Source organism: Plecotus auritus (assembly GCF_963455305.1).
Source record: "Plecotus auritus genome assembly, chromosome: 6".
NCBI classification, from domain to species: domain Eukaryota; kingdom Metazoa; phylum Chordata; class Mammalia; order Chiroptera; family Vespertilionidae; genus Plecotus; species Plecotus auritus.
The window spans coordinates 160,740,856-160,767,929 of record NC_137773.1 but is presented as its reverse complement, the minus strand read 5'-3'; the positions used below and the strand labels follow the sequence as shown (position 1 = coordinate 160,767,929).

At 43.5% G+C, this 27,074-nt stretch overlaps 2 protein-coding genes across 8 annotated transcripts in view; one reads left to right on the top strand and one right to left on the bottom strand.

Annotated features, from left to right (window-relative positions):
• The window catches only part of TOP2B (DNA topoisomerase II beta), a 63,150-nt gene extending 54,772 nt beyond the window's left edge, over positions 1–8,378 (top strand). For both annotated transcript variants that reach the window (XM_080674943.1, XM_080674942.1), the window contains 6 exons: positions 527–728; positions 1,436–1,515; positions 2,616–2,726; positions 5,044–5,166; positions 6,907–7,001; positions 7,887–8,378. In XM_080674943.1, coding sequence (XP_080531069.1) covers positions 527–728; positions 1,436–1,515; positions 2,616–2,726; positions 5,044–5,166; positions 6,907–7,001; positions 7,887–8,054 — 779 coding nt within the window. In that variant the 3' untranslated portion in view covers positions 8,055–8,378. The remainder of the gene's footprint in view (positions 1–526; positions 729–1,435; positions 1,516–2,615; positions 2,727–5,043; positions 5,167–6,906; positions 7,002–7,886) is intronic.
• The window catches only part of RARB (retinoic acid receptor beta), a 728,677-nt gene that overhangs the window by 63,534 nt on the left and 638,069 nt on the right, over positions 1–27,074 (bottom strand). For 5 of the 6 annotated variants that reach the window (XM_080674944.1, XM_080674945.1, XM_080674946.1 and 2 more), the window contains 4 exons: positions 23,579–23,755; positions 12,851–13,055; positions 11,913–12,071; positions 8,431–9,946 (listed from right to left, as the gene is read on the bottom strand). In XM_080674944.1, the coding sequence (XP_080531070.1) occupies positions 9,750–9,946; positions 11,913–12,071; positions 12,851–13,055; positions 23,579–23,755 (738 nt within the window). In that variant the 3' untranslated portion in view covers positions 8,431–9,749. Of the gene's footprint in view, positions 1–8,430; positions 9,947–11,912; positions 12,072–12,850; positions 13,056–23,578; positions 23,756–27,074 lie in introns of those variants that run through there. The other variant, XM_080674948.1, reaches the window with a different exon arrangement.

Here is a 27,074-nt window from a genome sequence, read left to right as displayed (position 1 = left end):
TATTATTATCTTGCTAATATATTAAGATCTTACCTCTACTTTTTCTTATTCATCTGAAAAATTATAACGTTATTTTGTAGTAAAACTACCATGATTAGAAGATAGGAGTTTTGTGAAAAAGGTTTAGAGAAAGATTTGTACTTTTTAAAGACCTGTAAACATTGTGTTTTGTAATTGCAGAAATGGGAAATCTTATTCATAGTCACTTTTACATTGACCATAATAACTACTTTCCTGTTTTTAAGTAATATTAGTATTATTCTAAAAATTAATCTCATCAGTTTATGCTCTTCTAATATATGCAGCATTATTACCCCATAGCCTCCTGAGAATTACAAGATAGATATTAACACTATCAAAACAACTGAGGCAAAATTATTGGCATTTATTCTCTAAATGCTTATCTCTTTTTTTCTCTTGAGTGTTTTTAGAGATAATTGGAATATTTTTCAAATGTGTTACTCATAATATTTTATGTGTATAAAGCTGGATTTGATTATAACATTAACTTTCACTTTTCTCCTAGCTGAGAGGCCTAAGTACACATTTGATTTCTCAGAAGAAGAGGATGATGATGCTGATGATGACGATGACAATAATGACTTAGAGGAATTAAAAGTTAAAGCATCTCCCATAACAAATGATGAGGAAGATGAATTTGTTCCTTCAGATGGCCTAGATAAAGATGAATATACATTTTCACCAGCCAAATCAAAAGCTACTCCAGAGTAAGTAATGAAGCAACTGCTACTCAATTGTATGGTACAGTTTGATTAGGCATCCATCAAAGATCTTACAGTAAGCTCTGGCTAAGAAAATGTTATTCTAGGCAAGGTCCTCTTCATGAAGCAGTAAATTTGGTTAATATTACAGCTGTTGACATAACTTGCTATAGTTTTAGAACATAGGTTGGCAAAATTTGTCCCATAAAGGGCTCAATAATAAATATTTTAGGCTTTGCAGACCATATGATCTCTGCCACTACTATTCAGTCTTGCTGTTGTAAGAAGAAAATAGCCATAAACAATATGTAAAAGAACAAGTGTGCTGTGTTCCAGTAAAACTTTATTTATAAAAATTGGCAGCAGGCCTGTGGGACACAGTAGTTAATAAATCTTTAGAGATGGGAAGTTTAGTTTTCTTTCCTAATTTTGGCCTTGATTTTTCTTGCTTCTAATGAGTCTGAACACTAACATGACTAACATGTAGGATGTGAAGTGTATGAGCTATTTAAGATTTTTTAAGGAAGTATTTTACCACATGCAGTCTAGGATAAAAAATAGGATTATTGCCTACTCTTGAGAATATTAGAAACAAATGAGAGAACAATCTTGTTCTATGATTATAATCTTGCAGTATATACTATATATAATTTATCCAGGTTGAAACCAGATATTTAAATTATATTGTGGTGTTTAATTTTTCTTTCTAACAGAAAATCTTCACATGACAAAAAACCTCAGGATTTTGGGAATCTCTTCTCATTTCCTTCATACTCTCAAAAGTCAGAAGATGGTATGTTCATTTAGTCTTTTCACTGGTTACTTATTGCTGTGACTTAGTGGGGAAGAAAAAGAAACAGTAGATAACTCATTAGGTCATGATTTAATTTCAGGATGTTTTTATGACTAGATATCTTAACATTCTTTTTAACGTTTTTCTCAATGTAATAAGGTTTATTTACTTTTCCTGAGGTGATTCCCAACTCTTTGGTCAAAGTCGGCATTATGGAAGCACTTAAGTAGATAGGCAGATGCTAACCAGTGTGAGTGAAATCTTATTTTCATGGCAACATGAATGTATATATGATAGTTTTTTAAAAAGTTACAAGGGTAGCAATGTACAGATTTGTTTTACTAAACCCTAGAAGCAAATTTAATCAGGGTATATATTTTTTTATGCCCCGTATTTTTGTGTGTGGAATTTTTAATGTCAAAACAATCTGGTTAGACTGAACTGTCTGTCTTGAATTTTTTAATACACATAGATCTTGTACATGCTCTATACATATAGATAGATTTGCACTTTGTTGTTGTTGTTAATCCACAACAGAGGATATATTTTTGCATTGACTTTTAGAGAGAGTAGAAAGGAGAGAGACACGCATCAGTTGGTGGCCTCCCAAACATTCCCGGGCCTGGGATTGAACCTGCAATCCAGGAACATGCCCTTGACCCGAATTGAACCCGCAGTCCTTTGGTGCACGGGCCAATGTTCTAATCACTGAGCAACACTGGTCAGAGCTAGATAGATATACTTACTACTCTCTTAGATTTGATCATTATTACTTTAATTCTTGAAATGGTTAATAGCATTTAAAATAAATCATCAGTATTTACTTTTGAATTGGTCAGTTAACTTTTAAATGATTAGTCTTTGGGACTATTAAAAAATTCATTATGCATTTCTCTACTGTTTTAAAACAGTTAACATTTTTGAAATATGCTATATTTTTTATTTTCAGCCATTTGTATATTGTGGATTATAAGATCACAGAATAGAAACTTGTAAGATCAATTACCTAGCTAAAGAGAAATCAGCAATAAAAAGAATCAAAGTTTAATTATTAAGTGGTCTTTACAGAATCTCTACTGATAAAAAGCTTTAATTTTTAGATTCAGCTAAATTTGACAGTAATGAAGAAGATTCTGCTTCTGTTTTTTCACCATCATTTGGTCTGAAACAAATAGATAAAGTTCCAAGTAAAACAGCAGCTGCTAAAAAGGGTATGTACTTATATTTGATTTTTGTAAGCATTGCATAACCATGTAGTTGATGTTAAAGGAAATTTAATATAAATTGAAACTAGTTGCACTAGGACTTCACTAGGCTATAGTTGTCAAGTATAAATGTGTATAAGGAGAATCCCTCTTGTTTTCTAACCATGTGAGGTAATTAGCAATGATTTTAAGACTGTAATTATAATAAAATAATCCCATGCATTGATACTAAAGATAGTATAGATAGTAAAGTAGATTAAAATTTTATTTTGCTAGTAGCCTGACTGTTATCTATGCAGGTCATGCCTTAACTCCTCTATGTGGAATGATTGGTCAGTTCAGTTGGGGTCCTCTTCTTCTTTGAGTCATAGAATATCTTTCTTTTCCATAGCCTTAAGATTGTCTTTGAAACATTAAGTTGATTCATGAATCTGTTACTAATACTAAGGTACATACCTTGGTTTTTTTTAAGAAGGTATTAGTGCTTTGTGTTTAAAAGATAATTGCTGCTTCCACAGCAAGTAAACAAACAGTATGGGCTGCCCCTTCAGGATCTTAAAAATGCACAATAGACAACACTATTGTAGAAACACATGTATTAGATGTAACAGAACAACAACAAAAGCCCCTACTTATTCTGAATGTACTAGTGAGAAATTGGGTACCCTTCCCTTACCACTTCAGTGCATATGAGGCATGTCTGTCTATATTTCTTTGCCTCGGGACTTTCTATTGCTATGCTGGAATATTAACATTTCCCCACGCAGCCACCTCTGTGATTGAGGAAAGCTGGTCTGCAAGTATCTTACTGCTCTTGACCCTCTGGGATATGTTTTTTTACATTGGCTGCAAGAGATTCTTCTTGAGATTAAGCTCCTAGATTGATGACAGGCTTGAGTTAACTTACCCATTACTGGCTGCCCTCTCTTCATTGTCTCATTTTTGTACTCCTTTTCCTTTACCTCCCAAATAAATACTTGTCTTTGTTTTATGATCAGGTGGGGTCTACTTCTGAGGGACTCAAATCCAGACAGGCTCTATAATTTTCCTTTCAGTTTTTTATCTTCAGATTAGCATTTTATAACGACCCTGATAACTTGGGAGCCATATCAGTTCTTTCAACATATCAACCTGTTTCCTTCCTCAACCTTTTTACTCTTATTTAATATAAAGAGTTAAAGTTTAGCATTAACTACAAAGATGGCGTATCACACTAGCCTTGTCAGTTGAATGGGAGATTCAGGACCAGCAGCAAGCCCTCAACCTTCCTTCAAAAATACAATTTCCACAACAAACCATTTCAAGGAGAGCATGCTTCATGTCCCTCTTAGGGGGGACTACATAAATTATTATAAAAGTTAAATTCTGTAGCTCCAGTAAGTTTACAGCAAAAGGCGCTGCTCACAGTACTCAGATGTCTGACAATATTTGCCCAGTAGAGGTGAAAGTGCCAATTAACACTTGCAAGCCTGGAAACTCTTCCGAAGAAAAAAGGTGGTCCCTAGAACATCCTGCTAATCCAAGCCTATATTTCTGCTAGCAGCTGCTGTGGCTCTTGTGGTATATTTCAGCATGAGGACTCAAAGGGGGAAAAGTCACAAAATATGTGTCTGCCACTGCCATAAGAGTGTGGGCTCCTTGTATTGTTCTAATGAGGGGGCTTAGCATCTCAAATTGGAACTGGGAATACATTTTCCGTAAAAGCGTAGGTTGTTTTTTTTTTTTTAATAAAAAAAAATATTTTTTTCAAATTAGATTTTAATCACCAAAGTGATTAGTGGTAATTTTCACATTGACTATAAATGAAGCTGAAAAACAAAATTCATCAAAACAAATGTCTTTGGGGCTATTGTCTACTTTTCTAGAATTTTCACATTTCTTTCCATGTAATAGTGCCAAGTCTGAATTCCAACTTAATGGGAGTGAATCGGTTTCTATTCCTATAATATGCTTTAAAAGTTAGAACTTAATATATGGTTATACTTGGGTTATAATTAATATGTCAAATAGTTTTTTGTCTTGACTAAACTGTATTTTTTACTGCTTTTTAAAGTTATTGCTTAATTCATTTTAATGGCCCTTATTTAAAACATCTCACTTGAATTATCAAAAGGCAAATTATGCATCATAATTAAATAAAAAGCATTTTATCATCTATGAGAAATTATTTGCCTCTACATTGGCACCAAGTGGAGAGAAACCATTTTATTAAGGTAACTCAATTTTATACAAGCTGTAAGAAATTCCATTGTTTTAGGACTCACATCAGCTTGGTTTGTTAGTAAGTATATATTGATCTAAGCAATGGAAATTTGCTTAATAGGAAAACCATCTTCAGATACAACGCCTAAGCCCAAGAGAACTCCCAAACAGAAGAAAGTAGAGACTATAAACTCTGACTCGGATTCAGAATTTGGCATTCCAAAGAAGACTACAACACCAAAAGGTGAGGATTATTTCTGTGTAACCCTCAAACATGCCATGTGGAAAACATTGTCTCCTCTACTCATTGAAATTAGAAAGACTAAGTAAACCTATATTGTTTTAAATTGCTTTACTCCTCAATAAGCGATTTATCTAAGAATCAGTGCTGAATTAATCCAAAGGGAAGTGTAGCAATTTGCCTACCTAGGTATGGTTCAAAGACCCTCATGCAGTGGTCTCATTGGAAGTAGTTATTAAAATGATAGATGAGAGTGTAACACCCACTGGAGTAGGCTGGAGCTAGGACTCCTAGAGCAGAGCTTTTTGCTGATCTAGGAAGTGAAATAGCTGTGCTCAGGTAAGAGTTGACTTTCTGTAAGGGTAGCTGTTCAATCTTTGATCCAACTGACTGATGGTGTTTATTTCTAAAAGTGGCAGTTAGGATAAGGATACAGACCTACAGGGAAGCAAGAGAGAATAACAGGGTGGAAAAGAAACATTGTGATTGGGGAGGTCAATACTTAAGGTGTGCATGGTTTGAAACCTTTATAAATACACTAGTGACCCAGTGCATGGATTCGTGCACATTGAAGGTGGCAGGCGTGATGTGCCAGACACGCCTTGGAGCCAGCCTCCTGCTGTCCCTCCCTGGCTATCAGTACCATGGCTCAAAAGGGGTCCCTCTGGCAGGTGTGGTCCCTCAGCCTGGCCTGCAGGGATTGGGCCAAAACCGGCTCTCCAACATCCCCCGAGGGGTCCCAGAGTGCGAGAGGGCACTCTGCAAAGTTGCTGTGTACAGGGTGTGGAACGCAAATGCAAGTGTGCAGTAAACCAAATTCGGGTCCTACATTGCCCCAGCAAGGACATAACCCACCACTGAAGTGGAATCACGTTTTTTCCTCTCTGGTTTCGGGGTGCATCACCTGAGAACCACTGCTGCCAAGTCACGGCAGCTCCTGCATTGAGCATCTTCCCCCTGGTGGTCAGTGCGTGTCATAGTGACCAGTTCTACCGTTCGGTCAATTTGCATATTAGCCTCTTATTATATAGGATGTGCCATTTCATTGATTAATTTGATCAAATATGATATCCCAAGTTTATCTAGGCTATCTTTTCTTACTAGTACAATCTAACTGGTCATAGCTGTTAAAGAAATTTTAAAAATGTAGATTGCAATTTAGTTTCATTTTCTTTTATCCACTGAAATTACTAGACTGGAGAACATTTAAACATTACCTTTTCCTCCTCCAATGATGAGAATAAGAAATAAGGTAGATGAAAGAAAATAGGCTGCATGTGGTAATTCTAGGTCTGAGAAGGAATAAAGATTTAATAGATTATTTCCTGGTTAACACTGAGGGTTTTATTCTAAGATTGTGCTACTTAAAGTGGGAAAGTAAAATTTAGAGTAAGGATTTAAACCTTTAACATAAATTATAACGTATTACATTTTAAAAAAATATTGGTCTATGGCAAATTAGAAACTAAATTGTTTTTCATCACAATACAATTTAAAAAGCACTTTTTAAAGAGATTTTCTTTTGAGGTGCAAATATTTTCTTTTACGTATTAAAATTTGTCATGAGGACCTTCCAATTAGTTTATACTCTTTAGTCTTGTCAACTCCAGAACTGAAATGATGCTGACGAATTGTTTCTATATCATTCATGTTAAGAGATCAGGGGATGCCAAAGAAGTAATGTTTTTATCCTTTTATATTGTACTTAACCCTGAGTGAAAAAACCTTTTGTATAATTTTAAGGTAAAGGCCGAGGGGCAAGGAAAAGGAAAACATCTGGCTCTGAAAATGAAGGTGATTATAACCCTGGCAGGAAAACAGCCAGACCACCAAGCAAGGTAACCGGGAGCATGTGTAATGCTGGTTTTGTTTAAGATGATCTATAACTGGCTTAGTTTGAGTATTAGTATAATGTCTTAGAATAACTTTAAACCTAGCATATTTATGCGTAGGGGACTTGTATATGGGTAAAGAAATATCCAAGTCTAGATCGCTATAATCAGGGCTATTTCTTGGATCAAGTGTGGTATAAGTTATATACTATCTGTCTAAAATATTACTGTTTTCAGATCAAATAAAGGCTATTTCTTTATTTGATCAGGGCTAATTTAATCTTTAACTTAAATTTTCCCAATTAGTCTCAACCTTCTCCAGAAGTACACTATCTCTCTTAGGTAAATGAGAAGCATCAAATGTCCCCCTCTTTTTCTCTGTCCATTAAAATTTTAAAATATAAACATAGGTGATTTTAGCTTTATGTTGCTTTCACACTGACCTCTTCCATCCAGTTTTCTTCTACACCTCTGGTCCATCTCAGTGACGCTTCTCTGCATTTTTATAAACATAGTGTGCAGTACATACTGTGCATGAGTCTTGTTTTCCTCTCATGAATTCATAGGTACTTACAAATTAGACAATTTGAATTTTTACTAATCTGGTCATTGTGCATATTTGCTGATTGATATATAAATTCTGAAAGAAATAAGTAATGGTGATAAGTAATACAAGATTACCAGGGTGGCAAATTATTATACTTAATCCTTTTTTTTTTTTTCTTCATGAAAATGATTAGGTAATTGGTCTTAACCTTAACATTACAGTTCTAATCTTAAAAGCACCATTATTTATAATTCTCAAATGTAAGTGAAGTGTAAGGAGTGAATTCTTTTTAACACTAGTCTTTTTTTCTTCTTAACTTTGGGGTTTTGAATCTATTGTTTTAGAAACCGAAGAAAACATCTTTTGATCAGGATTCAGATGTGGACATCTTCCCATCAGACTTCGCTTCTGAACCACCTTCTCTGCCACGGACTGGTCGAGCTAGGAAAGAAGTGAAATATTTTGCAGAGTCTGATGAAGAAGATGATGTTGATTTTGCAATGTTTAATTAAGTGCCCAAAGAGCACAGAAACATTTTTCAACAGATAACTTGTGTTGTCTTTTTGTCTTCTCTGTCTCAGACTTTTGTACATCTGGCTTATTTTAATGTGATGATGTAATTGATGGTTTTTTATTGTGGTAGGCCTTTTAACATTTTGTTCTTACACATACAATTTTATGCTCTTTTTTACTCATTGAAATGTCATGTATTGTCTGATTGGCTTGTAGTATTGTTATAGACTGCCGTGCATTAGCACAGATTTTAACTGTCATGATTGCAGACTACAGACCTGCTTTTTGAAATGAAATTTAAACATTAAAAATGGAACAGCTTTCTCTGTCTCTTTACTGAAAATGAAAGTGTAGTGAAAGCTCCCACACACCTTTAAAATAAATATATTTTATTCTTTGCCAGGAGACTCCATGGAAAAAGGTAAACAGTATATGAACATAGAAAGCATTGTTAAACAATCTCAATGTACAAACAGAGCCAGTGAAAATACATCACAGACTTGCTAAAATATAAAAACAAAACAAAACACCCACTAGTGCTTAAATGAAAACTAAGAAACTGACACTTGTATCTGTTAACCACTCTACCACAGCTTTCACTCTGCTTCATAGTGATTGAACAAGGTCAAAGAATGCTTATTTATTCTCTGCCCATGCCATGGGAGTTAGTTTGGGCCCCTGGGCATCAAGAAGTCTGGAAAAACCCCCAATATCTGGCATGCGTCAGGAAGGACACTAGTTACATGGTACAGGTGGTACACCAGCCTGTTAATTATACCAAGAAATTTCCCTAATGGCTTGTGAATAGGTAAACAAAAACTTATTAACACTGAAAAGTGTTTCTGCCTTGGAGGCTATCATTACTGTAAAAATGTATCTTTTTTAAAAAATCGTGTAGTTGTCATTAAACAAGTAATAAACCACTTTTAATTTAAAGTGACATTAACAATTGAACAATGACATTTGATTAACTGAACTGGCAGTTACACTGATACAGAATTCTCTTCTGCTAGTACAGTGAATTGTATATTTTTACTGGGCAACATGAAATCAAGAGATGCAGTTTGAAGCATCAGAAAGAGCAAGGACAAGCTTCCATACTAACTAAATTAGAATATCTTTAGCCTTATCTTGTCATACTGTACAATAATCCCATTTCCTTACCTTGATGTCTTGATTATTCTGTGAAGGCAAGACAGTTATCTTTTGAACCTTTCTTAGCTGGACATGTACAGTAGTCTGTTCCATGACCTTGGTGTCTTGGCTATTTTGAGTATGCAAGACAAAAGGAAAGCACCAAACATACAGTATAGAAAGAACAGCCATATTTCTGTATGTACAAAGTCTTTAGAAACTTAACCAGGGCTTAATGATTTTGACGGGGTCTTTGCCATGCAAACTTGAGTGTTCAAAGAAGAAAATAGAAGCTTTTAACTGGTTTCTGGTTGCATGAAATGGCTGATGTTTAGAATTTAAAAAGTTTGTATTTCTAGGTAAGTTAGACAGTGAGGAGTATAGTATATATGGATACATACGAAAACATCTTGGTCCTTCTTGAATTTTAATATATTTTCAGTCCAAAAACTAAGCAGCAGTAAAAAGGTTTTTTTTTTTTTTTTCTTTTTTTTCTTCTTGCATTTTTAAATCCCGGAACTGAAGGTACTGGGGAATGTTTGAAGTAGCTGGAAAGTGTCTTATTGCACCAGTGGTGACTGACTGACACCACTGTTTTCCACTGAGCTGGGTGAGATGCTGGGACTGTGCTCTGCTGTGTTCCCACTTGAACTTGGGGTCAAGGGTTCATGTCCTTCAGAATTCTCCAGCATTTCCTGAATGAGAGGTGGCATTGATCCAGGAATTTCCATTTTCAAGGTAATTACACGTTCTGCACCTTTTAAAAAGAGATAATAGGAATCTGGTAGAGATAAGGAGTGAAGCTGAATAACTAGGGATCAACCTTCATCTACTTGAACAAGGCTGAAAATGGTGCTACCAAGGCCTCCCCGAACCTATGCTGATTTCACATTAAAATGTGTTTATCTATAGATATGGTGACACGTTTAAATTTGATAATTCCATGCCTCAGTCAGTTTCAGGGAACAATATTGGTATGTTTTTGCTTAACATAATTTACAACGAGAAGTTCCTGATAACAGAAACAGTATATATTTTGAAAATGAGACAGTTGAAAGGACATCAGTAACCAAAAAATGAAGTGATTTGAGTGATAAAAGTGGGGTGAGCATCAATTTGATGCAGCATTGCACTGTTAATGCGGCCATTTAAATTTAAATTCGTTAAATACGATGAAGAGAACAGTGCCGCAGTTGCATTAGCCACATTTCAAGTGCTCGAGAGCCACATGTGGCTAGTGGCTACTGTATTGCACAAAGCAGAGTACAGGATATTTCCACAATCACAGTAAATTCTATTAGCACTGGCTTAGCTAGATACAGGATATGACCATATTAAGTTAAACAGCCTCACTGTTTAAAAATTAAAGACATAATTACAAGGTCAAGCACTGTTTGCATCTATCCTTAATCCTAGGCTAGGGATGAGCTCAAGGTCTCACTGAAGAAACCTTAGAAGGAGATCAAGGATTGAGACTCTTTATCAAGCAGGTTCACTGTGCTTCGAAGCACTTCCCCCGAACGCGAGTTTGTTCCTTGGTTCACCAAGGTCTTCAGGGATAGAGTATGCTAATGGAAAGAAGAGTGACAACATTTGGTGCTAGGGATGGCTACTGAATGTTCTCTACCTAGAAAAACCCTATGCTAACACTCAGCTGTTACAGGGCTCTGGGCACAAGCTTCCATACTAACTAAATATAATTGCTCGAATTGCCCCATGAACTGAAAATCACTAGGCCAACCATACACCTCTCAGGAAGGCAGCAATGCCTTTGCTTAGAAGCGTGCAGGAGTAAATCTGCCCATTCACAAGAGAGCAATGGCTACACTGAGAGAAACTTCACCAATAACAATGGTCATAAGTACTATTCATTTTTCTTGAGGTTTGGATGTTCAGGTAAAACGAGTCAAATTTACATACACCAGAGCATGTGTAGAAAGCTGGAATGAAATATATAAAACTAGAACATTAAAAAGCTTGTCATATCATACATTCTCTTTCTAAAATCCTCACCTGAGGATATATTCTACTGACTAGACGCAGGGGTCCTCAAACTTTTTAAACAGGGGGCCAGTTCACTGTCCCTCAAACCGTTGGAGGGCCAGACTATAGTTTTAAAAAAAAACTATGAACAAATTCCTATGCACACTGTGGGCCTGGGACGAGTCGGCTGCTAAGCAGGACAGGCAGCGGCACCCGGCGGGCCGGATAAATGTCCTCGGCGGGCCGCATGTGGCCCGTGGGCCGTAGTTTGAGGACGCCTGGACTAGAGAGAGAAGAAGGGATTGAGACAGAAACATCGGTCAGTTTCCTCCCATATGCACCTCCACTGGGGATCAAACATACAACCTAGATATGTGCCCTGACCGGAATCAAACCAGCAACCCTTCAGTACATCCGACGACGCTCCAACCAACTGAGCCACACCGGCCATGGCTAGTATATCCATTCTCTTGAAACCAGTTTTTCTAATCTTTAGTCACCTGAATTTTAAAGCTCTCATCATCTAAGATTGAGTAGGGTAAAATTTCAGATTTTTTTGTAAGGGTGGGTACCATTTCATTCCTTTTGATTTCAATGAGAAGTACATGCTAAAACAAAACCAACAAAAAGGCAGCTATTATCAAACATCCTGAATTAAAACATGAGGTTTAGAAAAGCAATACAACCTGCTCAGGACCGCAAGCTCCACATCACAGAGACAGCGCAGACCGAGGACCTACCTTTAGCACTGATGCTGCGGAGATCTGTGATTTTCATTAAGATCTTTGGGAACATGTGAGGCTTGTTGGGTCGTCTCTTTCTTATATAAATTTTTAGGGCTTCCAGCAGTGGTTCTTGTAGCTTATCTACTTTTGTTGGTTCCTCAAGGTCCTGGCGGTCTAGATACCAGAAATAAAGTATTACACAATTAGTAGCAGGACAAAAAGAGTGTCACACTTTCCAGGTTAGAGGGTTCTTCCTTGTTCTGACTACATTATGACTTTATTAATTTGATGGCTCAATCACATATGCAATGTTGAAGATATATGCGACTGCTTTGGGCAGTGATACTTGAAAATGATTGTCCCCCTTGTTGGAGGGAGGCACATTTTGATGGCTGGTTGCTTTTATCCCAGGGAGAGAATTACTTCTCATGACCAGGAGGTGTCACTACTGAACTGAATTAAAGCAAACCTTGAGCAGGATGCTTATGAAGGCAAGGTAAGTCGTCTCCTAATTAAAGCCATTACTTTTTAGCCACTATGATTCAGCCTCCTGCGAGCTGATAGGGGTCACTACAAAGAAGAAAGCTTTATTTTATCCCAGTCCTCTACGGGCTGGTAGGGGGCCAACCCAATGACTTGTATTCCAGGCCACTGAATTAGCTAACAGCACATGCAAGTCCTAGGCAGTTCATTTTGTAGTGTGATGCTACCTTTAAAAAAATACCTGTGGCAATTGGAGAAATAGCATTTTGATATTTCAGAGCAGAAGGATCCCAAACTTAATTTATAACAATATGGAAAAATGCAACAAACCCCAAGCATGCATGCCTGGCTTTATTCACATGCCTTCTTCTAAGTAAACTTATCTCCAAAATGGAGATGAAGTTTCCCCCATAAATTACAAGTGCAAGTTGTTCCTGGAATCCCCTGAGGGTTTGCTAGGTAGTCGGTACCTCCACAGATTAAGCAGATGGCACTGAGAAGGCCTGTTTCTGTGTCATCCATTTCCAAAGGCAGGAGCTGGTTGGCAAAGGTGAACACAAGGTCAGTCAGAGGACCAAATCCAGCATTGTGCATCTGAGTTCGATTTAGGGTAAGGCCATCTGAGAAAGTCATGGTGTCTTGTTCTGGGGTATACCTGGTGCAAATTCTAAGAATCTGGAAGAAAAACAAACAGATTGGATGGATCATCAATGCCAGCCTGTCCTCAGCATCCATCAGCTCTAGGCAGGAGGTAGCATGAGGATTTCCAAGGGGCTCCCACCTCCCAGGAGGCGCTCGGCCCCCCTTTCTGTTGTTGAGTGTCTCCTCAAGCTCTTTCATTAAAAGCGTATAGAAGTCACAACACGGGCTAAAGTTATTTTAGAGAATAACAACTAAGACACAAGAAATCTCTTTCTAAAACTAATCTATTTGAGTCAAATAAACATTTACCAAGGACCTACTTATGTCCTAGGCTCTATGCCAGGTGCTAGGGATAAAAAAATGAATGAGATTCTTTTTTTCAAAAGAGCTTGCAGCCTACCAAAAAAGAGGGGGGGGGGCAATATCTACCATGTATTAAATGCCTAGTGTGTATCAAGTATTACACATGCCCTACATTAAATCTTGCAAATGCGTCGGTGAAGTGAATATTATTTATATATTACAGATGAGGGACTGAAGCTCAGAAGTGTTAAGCCATTTGCCCAGTGTCACACAGTTGACAAGTGGCTGAATCGGATTCAAGCCCAGGTTAGGGTCCCTCTTGCACTGCCTCTGACACCCTGTCCCACAGACAACTATGACTCAGGAGCAGGAGCGGACCAGCAGGGGGCTGGGAGCCCAGAAGGGAAGCTTGGACACAGCCAGGACGAATCCAGAGCAGACTTATGGAGAAGAGGCAGCGTTTCGAGAAAGCCAAGATGTAGGGGTGGAATTTCCATAGTCAGGAAGCCTGGCTCACCCTGCCACAGTCTCCCAGTCCTACCTGATGAATGGCCCTGCTGGTCACCCCAGGGCACCTGCTGCCAAGGAGTCGCCTGCTCCCTGCACTGTGCCACCAGAAAGCCTTCCGTCTGTAGACAGACAATCCCGGCTCGCGTTCCCACTGCCCTGTGGATGCTAACTGCTGGGCAAAGTCAAGATGCTCAGTATCTATGGGCTCAAAACCTCAGACACCGGTCCGGCCTGGAATCGAATGGGAACTAAGTAAGTCTTTGCACTTCAGCACGCTGCCAAGATGTGACTGCGTGAGCTCTGTCCCTGCAAGCGTGAAAGGAACCGGGGCTTGTCGGGAAGGAATGGGAGGCCAGGATTTAGACATCTGCAAGCTGTCAGTGGCTCCCTTAGGCATCCACGTCCGAACTGCAGGGCACAAACACCTCCCTCATACTCTTCTCCTCAGAAGGGTTTTCCTCCTGAAACGCTGAAAAGCATTTGGATTCTGATGAAGCATTTAAACTATGCCCAGTTGCTTCTCTCCCTACAAAGTCCAAACCAAAGCCAAGTACAAATGGGCCGCTCAGAGCGGAAGGTGCGTGGCCTGAGATGGAAGAATGTCAACGTCTTTGCCAGCGGCCTCCGCCCCAGCCCTGCCCCCGCCGGGCCCCCTGGGCAGCACACCACCCCGCTCCCGGCGCCGGCCTGGCTGCCTCTGGAGGGAAAGCGGGAGCTTCATTTTGTCACAGTGGGTCAAATGCCAGTGGCAAACACCCAGTGCTTCCCCAGGATGCCACCCTTTGTTGAAAGGAGGGTCTCTCCGCTGGGAAGCGGAGCACACAAGCCCCACGCGATGGTGGTAAATAGCCCAGGGGAGGCTGGCAAAGCCGCTGCTGCTGGGCAAAGCCGGTCCTCCTCAGGGCAAGAGGGCCCCTCACTTCCTGCCTTCGGCAGAGAGGACTGAGTCTTTTCCCATGGCTTTCTGGGTGTTTCCTGGGAGCACACTGCTGGGCTGGATCTCTGGGAGGATGGATCTGAGCATCCGACATCCCAGGGCAGAGCCGGGGATTCATCCGCCTCTCTTCCGGTCCCTGTGGCCGCCGAATCCCAGCCACCACTGCCTCTCGCCCGTTATTTTCGCTCCTGCGGTCACAGCACGCTGTTCAAAATGTTCATCAGAGGAGACTTCTCCTTCCCTGCCAAAGTCCCTCTGATGGCTTGTAGTTATCTTACACCCATAACATCCAAGCTTCTCCCTGTGGCCCCCACAGCCTCTGCCCCTCCTTCCCCGCTGCTCACTACCTTCTGGTCACAGCGGTGCCCTTTCTGAATCTCCAGCAACTCGTTGCTGCTGCAAAGCACTTGTGCTTGCTGCTCGCTCTGCCTTTGATGCTTTTCTCCTGATCTTCAAGTGGCTGACTCCTCCTACTCACAGCAAACACCGCTTCCTAAAGCACATGACCGCCTATCATAAAATATGCCCACAAATCCATTGCTACGAGTCTTTTTAAAGAGTGCAGCTTCGTTCCCCTCCCCTTGTGTGTGGGCTGGACCCAGTGCCTTGATTCTACTGAAAGAATACGGGGTCAGTGACGGGTGTGACTTTGGAGACAAAGTCATAAAAGTCATCCTGGCTTCCTTCTTGTTCCTTCTCTTCCCTCTCCAGTTTTGGGGGAAGCTGGCTGACACGTCATGAAGACATTGTCCCATGGAGAGGGACATCTGGCAAGGAATGGAGCCCTTACGTTGCTAACCAGCACTGACTCGCTGGGCAAACATAATGAGCTACCTTGGAAGCAGGCCCGCCAGCCCATGCAGCCCCAGCCCATGACGTCTGTAACCTCATGAGAGACACTGAGCCAGAACCTCCCCGCTAGGTCAGGTCCTCACCCACAGGGGCGGTGTGAGCTAATAACAATTCATGTTTTAAGTGGCTAAGTTTTGTGGCAACTAGTTATGCAGCAGTAGATAACGACGACAGCATCCTTGCCTTGAGCTGCGCACACATCTCACGTGTAGCTGAATGCATCTTCCCAAAGCACACGCCTGTGTAACCACCACCCAGATCAAAATACGAACGGTTCCAGCACCTATAGGCTCCCTCCTGAACAAGCCTCCTTCCCCAAAGTAACCATCACTCCGGCGTCTCTTCCTGTAGATTACATTTGCCTGTTCTTGAACTTGACTAGTACATAAATGGAATCACAGAGTATAGTCTCTCTCTCTCTCTCTCTCTCTCTCTCTCTCTCTCTCTCTCTCTCTCTCACCTGCTTTTACTCCATGTTGTATCTGTGAAATCCCCCAGGTTAGTGCATGTAGTGGTGGTTCTTTTTCACTGCTGTGTAGTATTCCACAGCATGAACCATCACCCAGCACCATCCCTCTCTGAGCTTCCTGAGAAGATGAGCTCTTAGAAAAAGACTGCCCTGCCTCCTCGCTCTCTGCTATTCATTTGGCAAATAGGGCAGTGCTGTCCACACAGCAGGTGGCCAATGAACACTTGTTAAATAAAGGAACTCATCAGAATCTCTTTCACCTTGTAACACCAGAGGGGCACATCCAGGGATTTCTAAGTTTTTAGGGGCAAGGGAACGCTAAGATTGCTCCCCCAGTTCAGTCTCTGCACTAATTGTGTTTGGCAACTGGTGGGCAGACCCTGATCTGATTTGAGTGTTTATCCTCCAGTGCTTGTGGGAATGTCGAAGTTGTGATAATAATAACAATAAACCCCGAGCTGTGCGTGGCCGTCTCCCCTGGCAGCACACAGTACCTATTGTGTGAGCTCATGGGAATGAAATGTTTTCCCCGTGGGACCTGCCACCAGCCCGCCAGTCCCGGGAAGGACGTCGGCAGGCACAGGATCTCAGCCCACGGTTCCTGCTTCCAGGCCAGCACTCCAGGAGCCGTTCTTTTAAAATGTGAAGAGGATTGTCTGGGAATAAATGGAATAGTCTATTTTATTTAACTGACTTAGATCCAAAATATTTTGGTTTCCACGCATAGTTGATATAAAAATCATTAAAGAGGTATTTTACATGTATAAACAAGAAGTCTTTGAAATGAAGTGTGTATTTTTACCATTACAGCACTTCCGATGCTCAGCAGCCACAGATGGCTTGTGGCTCCCGTATTGGAGAGTGCACAGGTCATGTGTGTGTGTGTGTGTGTGTGTGTGTGTGTGTGGCAGCTCAGTACAGCTCACGAGGACAATCTACGTCAGGGGTCCTCAAACTTTTTAAACAGGGGGCCAGTTCACTGTCCCTCAGACTGGACTATAGTTTTTTAAAAAAAACTATGAACAAATTCCTATGCACACTGCGGGCCCGGGACGAGTCAGCTGCTAAGCAGGACAGACAGCGACACCTGGCGGGCCGAATAAATGTCCTCAGTGGGCCGCATGTGGCCCGCGGACTGTAGTTTGAGGACGCCTGATAGGTTAACCCAATATCGATACTCACAGCAGCTAATTTAAAGGAGTACTTTGCCTGTGCCAGGTACTAAATGCTTCACATACATTAACCCAACCAACCGTCCCAACCGCCTTATTAAGGAGGAGTTACTGTTATACCCATTTCACTGAAGACAGAACTGAGGCTTAGAGTAGTCACATCGCTTCCTGAAATTCACAGCTCCAAGTGGCAGAGCTGGGACTGGAGCTCCGGGAGTCTGGCGCCGAGCCCCACCCTCTTAACCATTGCACCGACTGCCTCACAGTGACTTCTGGTGATGGTGGCCTCCCAGGTAACGGCCCCACACCCCAGCTGAGAAAGCCGAGACTCAGACACAGGCCCTCCTCACGACGGCCCAGTGGCCAGAGGCGATGCTGAGGCCTGAACAGAGGCTGTGGGGCTCCCGTCCAGAGCTCGCTCCTCGCCAGGCTGGGGGCCTGTCTCTGCTGAGTCCCGGGAGGGCAGGAGGGTCAGGGCCCTGTGGGAACGGCCCTGGGTGGCGGTACAGTTGCAGGTCCCCGGGACCCCAGGACCACAAATCATGGTTGGCAGGCAGGCAGGCAGGGCAGTCACTTTTGCGTCACCGGAAGCAAGGTGCGGCTGTGACTGGCGTGGGAATGTTTTCCTTGCGGGAGTGAGGGCAGCAGGTGGCAGGTCCCAGGGAAGCCCCGTGTCCCACGGGGGAAGACCCCGCACTGGAGGCTTCCACACACGCCATCCTCGGACGGCAACCCGGATCCTGAAATTCCAATTTTGATCTTAAATTCATTTGCCCACGCACCCATCTATCCATTCACAAATATCCAGCGAATGCCTCACTTGTGCCTGGGATTCTGCCACATGGCCAACCCCAATCTGGTCCTCACTGAGCCAACGGTCCAGAGTAGACACCACCAGGAAACACACTTCTAGCTACAGTACAATGGATCTGAAGCGCAACCGAGAGCGTGTTCCCAGCACAGCACCAGCCCGCAGGCAGGCGACCATCAGGACAGACCACACACAGCACAACGCATTGGCGGCTGAGGAAGGGTGGCACTAGGTCCCGGCTAGTGGTACCACCTCGACTTTCCCTTCCAGGGGCTGAGATTCACCTCAGCCCCTGCCTGTCTGTCCTTCTGGTCTGCCTGTCTCCCTCTATCCATACATCAATGGCGTAGATGAGAAGATGCTTCTAAACAGCTCAGCCAGTTGACATTCTCATACAATGAATGCTCTTTGAAGCTGTGCACTCTCAAGATTTTGGGATTAACTGCCTCTGCTACAAATTCTTGGAAGTGAGCTTTTGTCTGGGGCCAAATTAGCATTTCTTCTGCCTTGTATCATATGACAGGGTGTCTCTGCCCTTCCCTGGGCTTATGCCAGTTTTGTCCCTGCTTTCAGAATCCCTGACTGGGAAACTACTGCATGTCCCATTATATCCATGACCGTATTTAAGCCCATTTAAGGAATTACCTTAGTTAACGCCTGATTGATTTTATTCCTATTTTATTTTTTAATTTAATAAATCTTTATAGTTCAGATTATTACAATTGTTCCTCTTTTTTTTCCCCCAGAGCTCCCCTCCACCTGGTTCCCACTCCACCCTCTGCCCTTACCTTCCCCCAACTGTCTTCATCCATAGGTGTACCATTTTTGTCCAGTCTCTTCCCACACCCCCATACCCTTCCCCCCAAAAATTGTCAGTCCACTCCCTTTCTATGCCCCTGATTCTATTATATTCACCAGTTTATTCTGTTCATCAGATTTTTTATTCACTTGATTTTTAGATTCATTTGTTGATAGACATGTATTTGTTGTTCATAATTGTTATCTTTACCTTTTTCTTCTTCTTCCTCTTCTTAAAGAATACCTTTCAGCATTTCATATAATACTGGTTTGGTAGTGATGAACTCCTTTAGCTTTTTCTTATCTGTGAAGCTCTTTATCTGACCTTCAATTCTGAATGACAGCTTTGCTAGGTAGAGTAATCTTGGTTGTAGGTTCTTGCTATTCATCACTTTGAATATTTCTTGCCACTCCCGTCTGGCCTGCATAGTTTCTGTTGAGAAATCAGCTGACAGTCGTATGGGTGCTCCCTTGTAGGTAACTGTTTTTCTCTTGCTGCTTTTAATATTCTCTCTTTGTCTTTTGCTCTTGGCATTTTAATTATGATGTGTCTTGGTGTGGTCCTCTTTAGATTCCTCTTGTTTGGGGTTCTGTGCGCTTCCTGGACTTGTAAGTCTATTTCTTTCACCAGGAGGGGGAAGTTTTCGGTCATTATTTCTTCAAATAGGTTTTCAGTATCTTGCTCTCTCTCTTCTTCTGGCACCCTCATAATTTGGATGTTGGTATGCTTGAGGTTGTCCCAGAGGCTCCTTACACTATCTTCATATTTTTGGATTCTTTTTCTTTTTGCTTTTCCAGTTGAGTGTTTTTTGCTTCTTTGTATTTCAAATCTTTGACTTGATTCTTGTGATCCTCTAGTCTGCTGTTAGGTCTCTGTATAATATTTTTTATTTCAGTCAGTGTATACTTAATTTCTAGTTGGTCCTTTTTCATATCCTCGAGGGTCTCACTAAATTTATCGGCCTTTTCTAGAAAATTCTTGAAAAACCTTATAACCGTGGTTTTGAACTGTATATCCAGTCATTTGCTTTCCTCCATTTCTTTCATTTGTGATCTGTTTCTTTGTCTCCGCATTTTGGCTGCTTCCCTGAGTTGATAGAGTGGCTTTGTGTGCTAGGTGTCCTATAGGGCTCAGTGGCTCAGCCTCCCCAGTTACCTGAGGTGGACACTCTTGGTGCACCCCTTTGTGGGCTGTGTGCACAGTCTTGTTGTAGTTAAGCCTTGATTGTTGTTGGTATCACTGGGAGGAATTGACCTCCAGGCCAATTGGCTGTGAGGATCAGCTGTGTCTACGCTGGGAGAACTTCTGTGCTGGAGACACCCTTATGGGAGAAGACTGGCAAAAGCCTCTGTGCTCAGCTTTGATGGGGCGGAGTCTCAGGGTGGAGCAGACAGCCTTGGCTTCCCGTCAGCCCTGCCCTATGAAGCCCCTGGGTCTCAGTGTCCCTCAGTAATCGCTGCAAGCACCTCTGAGAGAAAGCCGCCCTCGAGTTTCACCCGCTGCCAGGCAGTCCAGTTTCTCCCTGAATGAGTCTGGGTTCCCAGAAACTCGCCTCGAACTGGAGTTCAGTGCAGTCAGGAGCTTCCGTCTCCCTCCCGCTTTAGAAAGGCAGCCGTACACTCAGCCCCCGTGCACTCAGCAGTCAGTCCTCTCTGCATGCGTGCGCCTCCGGACCTCTGCCTTCCGCCACTCCCCTGAGTCTCAGTGTGCTTTCTCTTTTCCTGACAGTTCAGATTCCCCCCGAATGAGTCTGGTTTCCCAGAGTCTCACCCGGGACTGGAGTTCAGTGCAGTTGGGAGCTTCCATCTCCCTACCGCTTTAGAAAGCCAGCCATGCACTCAGCCACCCGTGCATTCAGCTGCCCATCCTTTCCACACGCGTGTCTCCGTACCTCAGCCTTTTGCAGATCCTCTGAGTCTCAATGTGCTTTCCCCTTTCCTTCTAGTTGTAGAATTTCCACTCAGCCAGCTTTCCTGTGGTTGTGGATGGTATCTGTTTTGTCTTTTAGTTGTAGTTTTGATATTGTTGTGCGAGGCAGCAGTTTAGGTGTTTACCTATGCCGCCATCTTGGTTTCTCTCTATTCTTATTTTATATATAGATAAACTGAGGCTTGGAGAGGTTAAATAACTTTACAAAGGTCACAGTATTAGTTCCTGTTCTCCCTGTCTCCACCAAGGGGCTAAGGGCTAAATCTTAGATCCATGAGCAAGCCTGGGGAGTACATGTGAGATGTAGGCAGATGGCTGCTGGAAGGTGGATGGGATTTTAAGAAGGGATCTAAGCACCCTGATCATGAAGCAGGTGGCATTGTGGAAGGATCTCAAAGCATCCCTCACATCCCTTGCATTCCATCTTTCTTTCCCAAAGGGCTGGAATCGAGGGACTCTCATACTGTCACCACCTGGCAGCTAGACAAGCAGAGAACTAAGAAACGAGCAGAGAGAGGGCCAAAGTCGGAGCCCGAGCATCAGGAAGGCTCTGGACGCCGCTTGGTGGCCTCAGAATCCCACAGCCTTCCCTGGGGTGCAGGCTCTGACTGGCTGTGTGTCACCTCACCCATCACTCAGCCGATCAAGGCCTCTGGGCACCTCTCTCTATTCATGTGCCAATCACCCAGTCTCCACTAATATATTGGGGGTGTTCTGAGGTTTAGGGGAAATTCTACTGAGTGCTACATTTGAAGCACTTGTGAGCCAAGCATTAATAAGTTAATTATTCTACTAGATCATTACTAATGTCACTAGAGGCCTGGTGCACGAAATTCATGCACAGGTAGGGTCCCTAGGCCTGGCCAGCGATCAGGGCTGAGCGGTGCCTTTTGGCTGCCAGCCGGGGCTTTCCTTTGTTCTGCGCTGCCCCCTGGTGGTCAGCTCATGTCATAGCGAGCAATTGGTCTCTTGGTCAAACTCCCATGGGGGCAATTTGCATATTAGGCTTTTATATATATATAGATTATTGATTTGCCCAAGTTGCCTCTCATAATCTCTGGTGGTCTAGCTCAGTGGTCGGCAAACTGCGGCTCTGTTGACTAATGAGTTTGCCGACCACTGGTCTAGCTAGTTCTCTCCACATGGCCCCCACCTCCCATACCACATCCTGTTTATGTTTCTAATACTCTCATGTCTGTACTTCTCATGGCTTTGGAGTCCCAAGACTTGGGGCTTGAGTTTGGGCTCCAGCACTCACCGGAGTTGGGTGACTTACCTAGCCTCTAGCTCGTTATCTGTAAAATGGGCTGAATCTCTGTTCCCAGGCTGAGTTGTGTGAGGTGCAAATGAGCTGAGGTTTGCAAACTCTATAGGGTATGGGTTTGTGACAGATCGATGTTGCTTGGATGTTTCATGTTTATTTATTTTTTTTGTTTGTTTTAACGTTCTTAGGTTCAGCCCAAACCCACTGATTTTATGAGAAGAAAAAAATGCCACATAGCCGAAACCGGTTTGGCTCAGTGGATAGAGCGTCGGCCTGCGGACTGAAGGGTCCCGGGTTCGGTTCCGGTTAAGGGCATGTGCCTTGGTTGCGGGCACATCCCCAGTGGGGGGTGTGCAGGAGGCAGCTGATCGATGTTTCTCTCTCATCGATGTTTCTAGCTCTCTATCCTCTCCCTTCCTCTCTGTAAAATATCAATAAAATATATTTAAAAAAAAATAAAAAAAAATGCCACATATACTCTCAGGATTCCTGGAGCCTGTAGGCTACTGAGTAATCATTACCACTCCCACAGATCCAACTTGCAAGCAGAAAGACACAACATTCAAGCTTCCTGCACGACCGCCCTTCCAGGGTCCTCTCTCCACCTGAGCAGGACTGTGTGTGGGTTTAATTATAGTAAGTAACTGCTTTGCAGAATTGTTTATACCCAAAGCTATGAAAGATGTAATAAAAAGAAAAATCTACGCTTTGAAAGTACCTCAAAAGCTAATTGTCCCTTCCCTATTTTCTCATGCCTACCCGGGGGCCAACCTCCCATCCATGTTCCCCGGAGGCCTGTCAGCATACAGTCTCCCAGGCAGGACATGCCCCTGCCACCTCTAATGGGAGCTGATTCTCCACCCAAGAAAACCGCCTTAGACAGAACTGATCGCCCCGCCCCTGAAGCCTCCACCAGGGAGAGTGGGCATCCAGCCAGCAGAGATCTGTAGAGGACAAGGTGTGACAGCGCCCTCACCCATCTAGGGCCCTAGAAGTCACAGTGTGAGAACAGCAGAAGTGGAGGGGTGTCAGGGATCCCCTGTGCACAGTTGGGGAAACTGAGGCCCATGGAATAAAAAGATTTCCTAAGGCCACCAATAGTGATGGTGTGAGATCAGGGGATGGGACAAGGTTGCTATGGGCCACCTCCAGTCGGTTTAGCCTGGAGGCCTTTCAAAGACCTACAGCACTGTCCCATGGGAGGGGTTGAAGGGGAACAAGCTGTCGCTGGAGGTCTGTGACCAAGACTGGCTGGACCTGTTCCCAAGGTCATATGGGGGGGGGGTTCCCACACCATGTAGAGAGGGTTGGAAGGTTCTGTCCAACTCCAGGGGGTCTCTGAGCCTTTGGCAGCTGAACGGAGGTGCAGGCTGGGAGGATGGGACTTGGTGCCAAGGAGGTGGCAGGAAGAGAGATCAGGGAACCGGAGCCTCTGGAGGTCTTCAAAGCATCTCAGTCTCCGATTCCGCCCGCCCCAAGCCCCTTACTAACAGGTCAGAAGGGCACCTACCAGGATGTCCAGGCAGGCGGCCTTCAGCAGGGTGATCTGGTCTGCGATGGTCAAGCTGGTGAAGCCTGGCAGGCGTTTAGCAAACTCCACGATCTTGATAATGCACTTGGTGGCCAGTTCACTGAATTTGTCCCAGAGGCCCAGGTCCAGTCGGACTCGATGGTCAGCACTGGAATTCTAAGAGGGAGAGAAGACACCACAGTTGCTGGGGAGCCCCAGGGGAGGCAGGAAACTCAGCACATTTCCTGATAATGCGCCTGCATGTCAGTCTTGATCAGGGAGCATCCTGGTGGTTTGGCCGAGTTTTCAGCTTGGATTTACCTTTTAAAAATGCTCAAAATCTTATTCCTTATCACTGGATCACCAAATGGTAGGCGAGGTGGATTTCTCTTTGTGCAACTATCCTATATAATAAAAGTCTAATATGCTAAGTGTCTGGTTGTCCAGTCGGCCATTCAACCAATCAAAACATAATATGCTAATGATATGCTAAGGCCGCTCAACCACTTGCTATGATGTGCACTGACCACCAGGGGGCAGATGCTCTAACTGGTAGGTTAGCTTGCTGCTGGGGTCTGGCCGATCGGGATGAAGCAAGACAGGCGGGACATACCCTAGAGCCCTCCTGTGTACCCTCCTGGCTGGCCAACCTCCTGTGTCCCTCCCCACCCCCAATTGTGCACTGGTGGGGTCCCTTGGCCTGGCCTGTGCCCTCTCGTAATCCAGGACCCCTCGGGGGAGGTCTGAGAGTGGGTTCTGCCCCAATCCTGCAGGCCAGGCTGAGGGACCCTACTGGTGCACGAATTCGTGCACTGGGCCTCTAGATCCAGTAATAAATGACAGAATAATGGAATAAGGAGTCACCATGCTAGAACTCTGAAGAAGGACTGGCTCTAGGCACTAACCATCAGTGGTTGCTATTATCTTAAAAAGAGGCAGCCTGACAATTGGGTGTCCTGATGGAAACACGTACCACTGCCTCTGAAACGTCAACCCAGAATCACAGCGCGCATCTAGCTCTAACGACAGGAAAGCCAGGAGACAGAGGAGCGTGCTGAACTACACCACGTGGGATGCAACTGTCAACACCCAAGAGGCGAGAGACCCCATAAACCCAAAGGACTGCTTTCTTCGACAGAGACATTGCAAGGGAATAAAGAAATGGAAAGGGAAACCTATAGATCAACAGCAGCTCCACCCAGATGCTCATTAACTGATGAATGGATAAGCTGTGGCACACCAGGCGGCAGAGGGCTAGTCAGCAGTGACGACAAAGGAAGCTTATGTTTGGCTGCATACGTTTGCCAAACTCCTAAGACTATACCTTTAAAAAAGATAAAATTTGCATTGTTCATTTGACTTGACATTTCATAAACTATAACCTGATAGATTATAAAGAAAAAAGGGAACGAGCGTCTCTTAGTATTATATTTGTAATTTGGACCTCTGAAAAAATCTCTCTCTACACATGTAGAATTACTTAGCTCATTTTGCAGAAGAAAACACTGCCCTACATCCTTAATTATATTGTAGGTAGCCTATGCTTGGGGTTTTCAATATATGTTGCTCTGCTGGCATGATGTCTGTATATATTTCCATAATGGTATATAATAATTTCTACTCGTCCATAGATACTGGTATTTCCTGTACTGAATACAATGAGGAAAAAAAACATTTCAAGAATTGGAAAAAGTAAAACATTATTAGTAAAGAATTAAATACGTAATTAAACAGATTTTACTTTCAGCCCCTCACTGCCCAAAACAGAAAAGCCAGGACCCTCCACCGCTGCACTGCAGATGACGGCCCCCCACTCCCATCCTGCTCCATGTTTATAGCACTGATCTCCTAACACCCTGCCAGGCACTCATTATACAGGCCTTCTTGTCTCATTTTTTAAAGATATATTTTGATTGATTTAAGAGAGGAAGGGAGAGGGAGAGAGAGAAAGAAACATCAATGATGAGAATCATTGATCAACTGCCTCCTGCTCGCCCCCTACTAGGGATCGAGTCTGCAACCCAGGAATGTGCCTTTGATGGAATTGAACCATGACCTCCTGGTTCATAGGTTGACACCCAACCACTGAGCCATACCTGCCGGGCTTGTCTCATTTTTCATTCCTGTATCGTGCCTGCAACAGTGCCTGGCACATGGCCCTTAAAGAAATATGAGCTGAAAGAATCAATGAGTGAATGAAGTTCCCATAAGCCTGTGCTTATTTATTTTTTATTTTTTATATATTTTATTGATTTTTACAGAGAGGAAGGGAGAGGAAACATCGATGAGAGAGAAACATCGATCAGCTGCCTCCTGCACACCCCCTACTGGAGATGTGCCCGCAACCAAGGTACATGCCCTTGACTGGAATCAAACCTGGGACCTTTCAGTTTGCAGGCCGACGCTCTATCCACTGAGCCAAACCGGTTAGGGCATGTGCTTATTTAAAATATCTCAGTACAACTATGGTTTTGAGGCTGAGGCTCTCCTAGGCTGGGGCCTGGGCCCCCTGCCAAGGCCTCTGTTGCCTCTGAAGGTGGATCTGAGCTATCCAAGGAAAGGCAAGGCTCCCAGGCCTGAGTGGGGCCTGACAGATACCATGCACCCCCACCCATGTCCTTCGTTCCTCCCCTCAGTGGAAATCAGTTCACGGAGCCAGTAAAACTAGCTCCTGCCTTGAATGCTGGTGAGCAAAGCCAGAAAGAAACGTTGCCATAAGGGATGCCATCCATGCCCTGAGAAGCTGGTGGCCAGTGTTGCCTTCTGCACTATTCTTTGCGGAAAGTAGGCATGCGCCCTCCAGATTTATTGTCCTCCCTCCTCAAGGACCTTGGCGGAATACAGTGCACTCGGGGGAACATAAGATCAAGATGTGCGCCATTCGGGCTGTAATTAAATTTAATAGGCAGTTTATCCGGTTGGGAGGGAGACGCGATGGAGAGGGGCGGAGAGGCGCGCCTACTGCGGGGAATCATTTTGCAATAGAGTATCCATCTGGAAAAAAAGACATCGGCCCGGCCCAGCAAGTGTGAACGAAATCTTCATCAGCATCGGATGAGGTTACTTCATCACGCCCGGGCCTGAGAGGGAGCAGCCTGTGGCACCTTCTATTAAAAATAATGCACAGCCGTCTCCGCGGCATGTAAATCTCACTCACTATTATGCAAACTGAAGGGAAGAGGCAGTTAATAAAACACAAAATAACCTGGTGTTTTATTAGACTGCGCGCTGGATTCATGGGCACGAGGTTGAAAATGGCTTATATATTATCTCCCAGCTGTGGCGAATGGACAGCGCGGCCTGCGGTGGCTGGGGATGGAGGTGGTTGGGGGGGCGGGGGGTGGTGTGCAGAATGTGTGGGTTTTCTGCAGCTTTTCTGAAACCGGGGTTGGAGGTAGGAGGTGGGGGTGGGGTTGGGGGGGTTGGGAGTGGACAGGGAGAAATGGGGTGGAGAGGCAAAGCAGAAGGGGGCGAGGCAGGCCTCCCCCAAACTCCC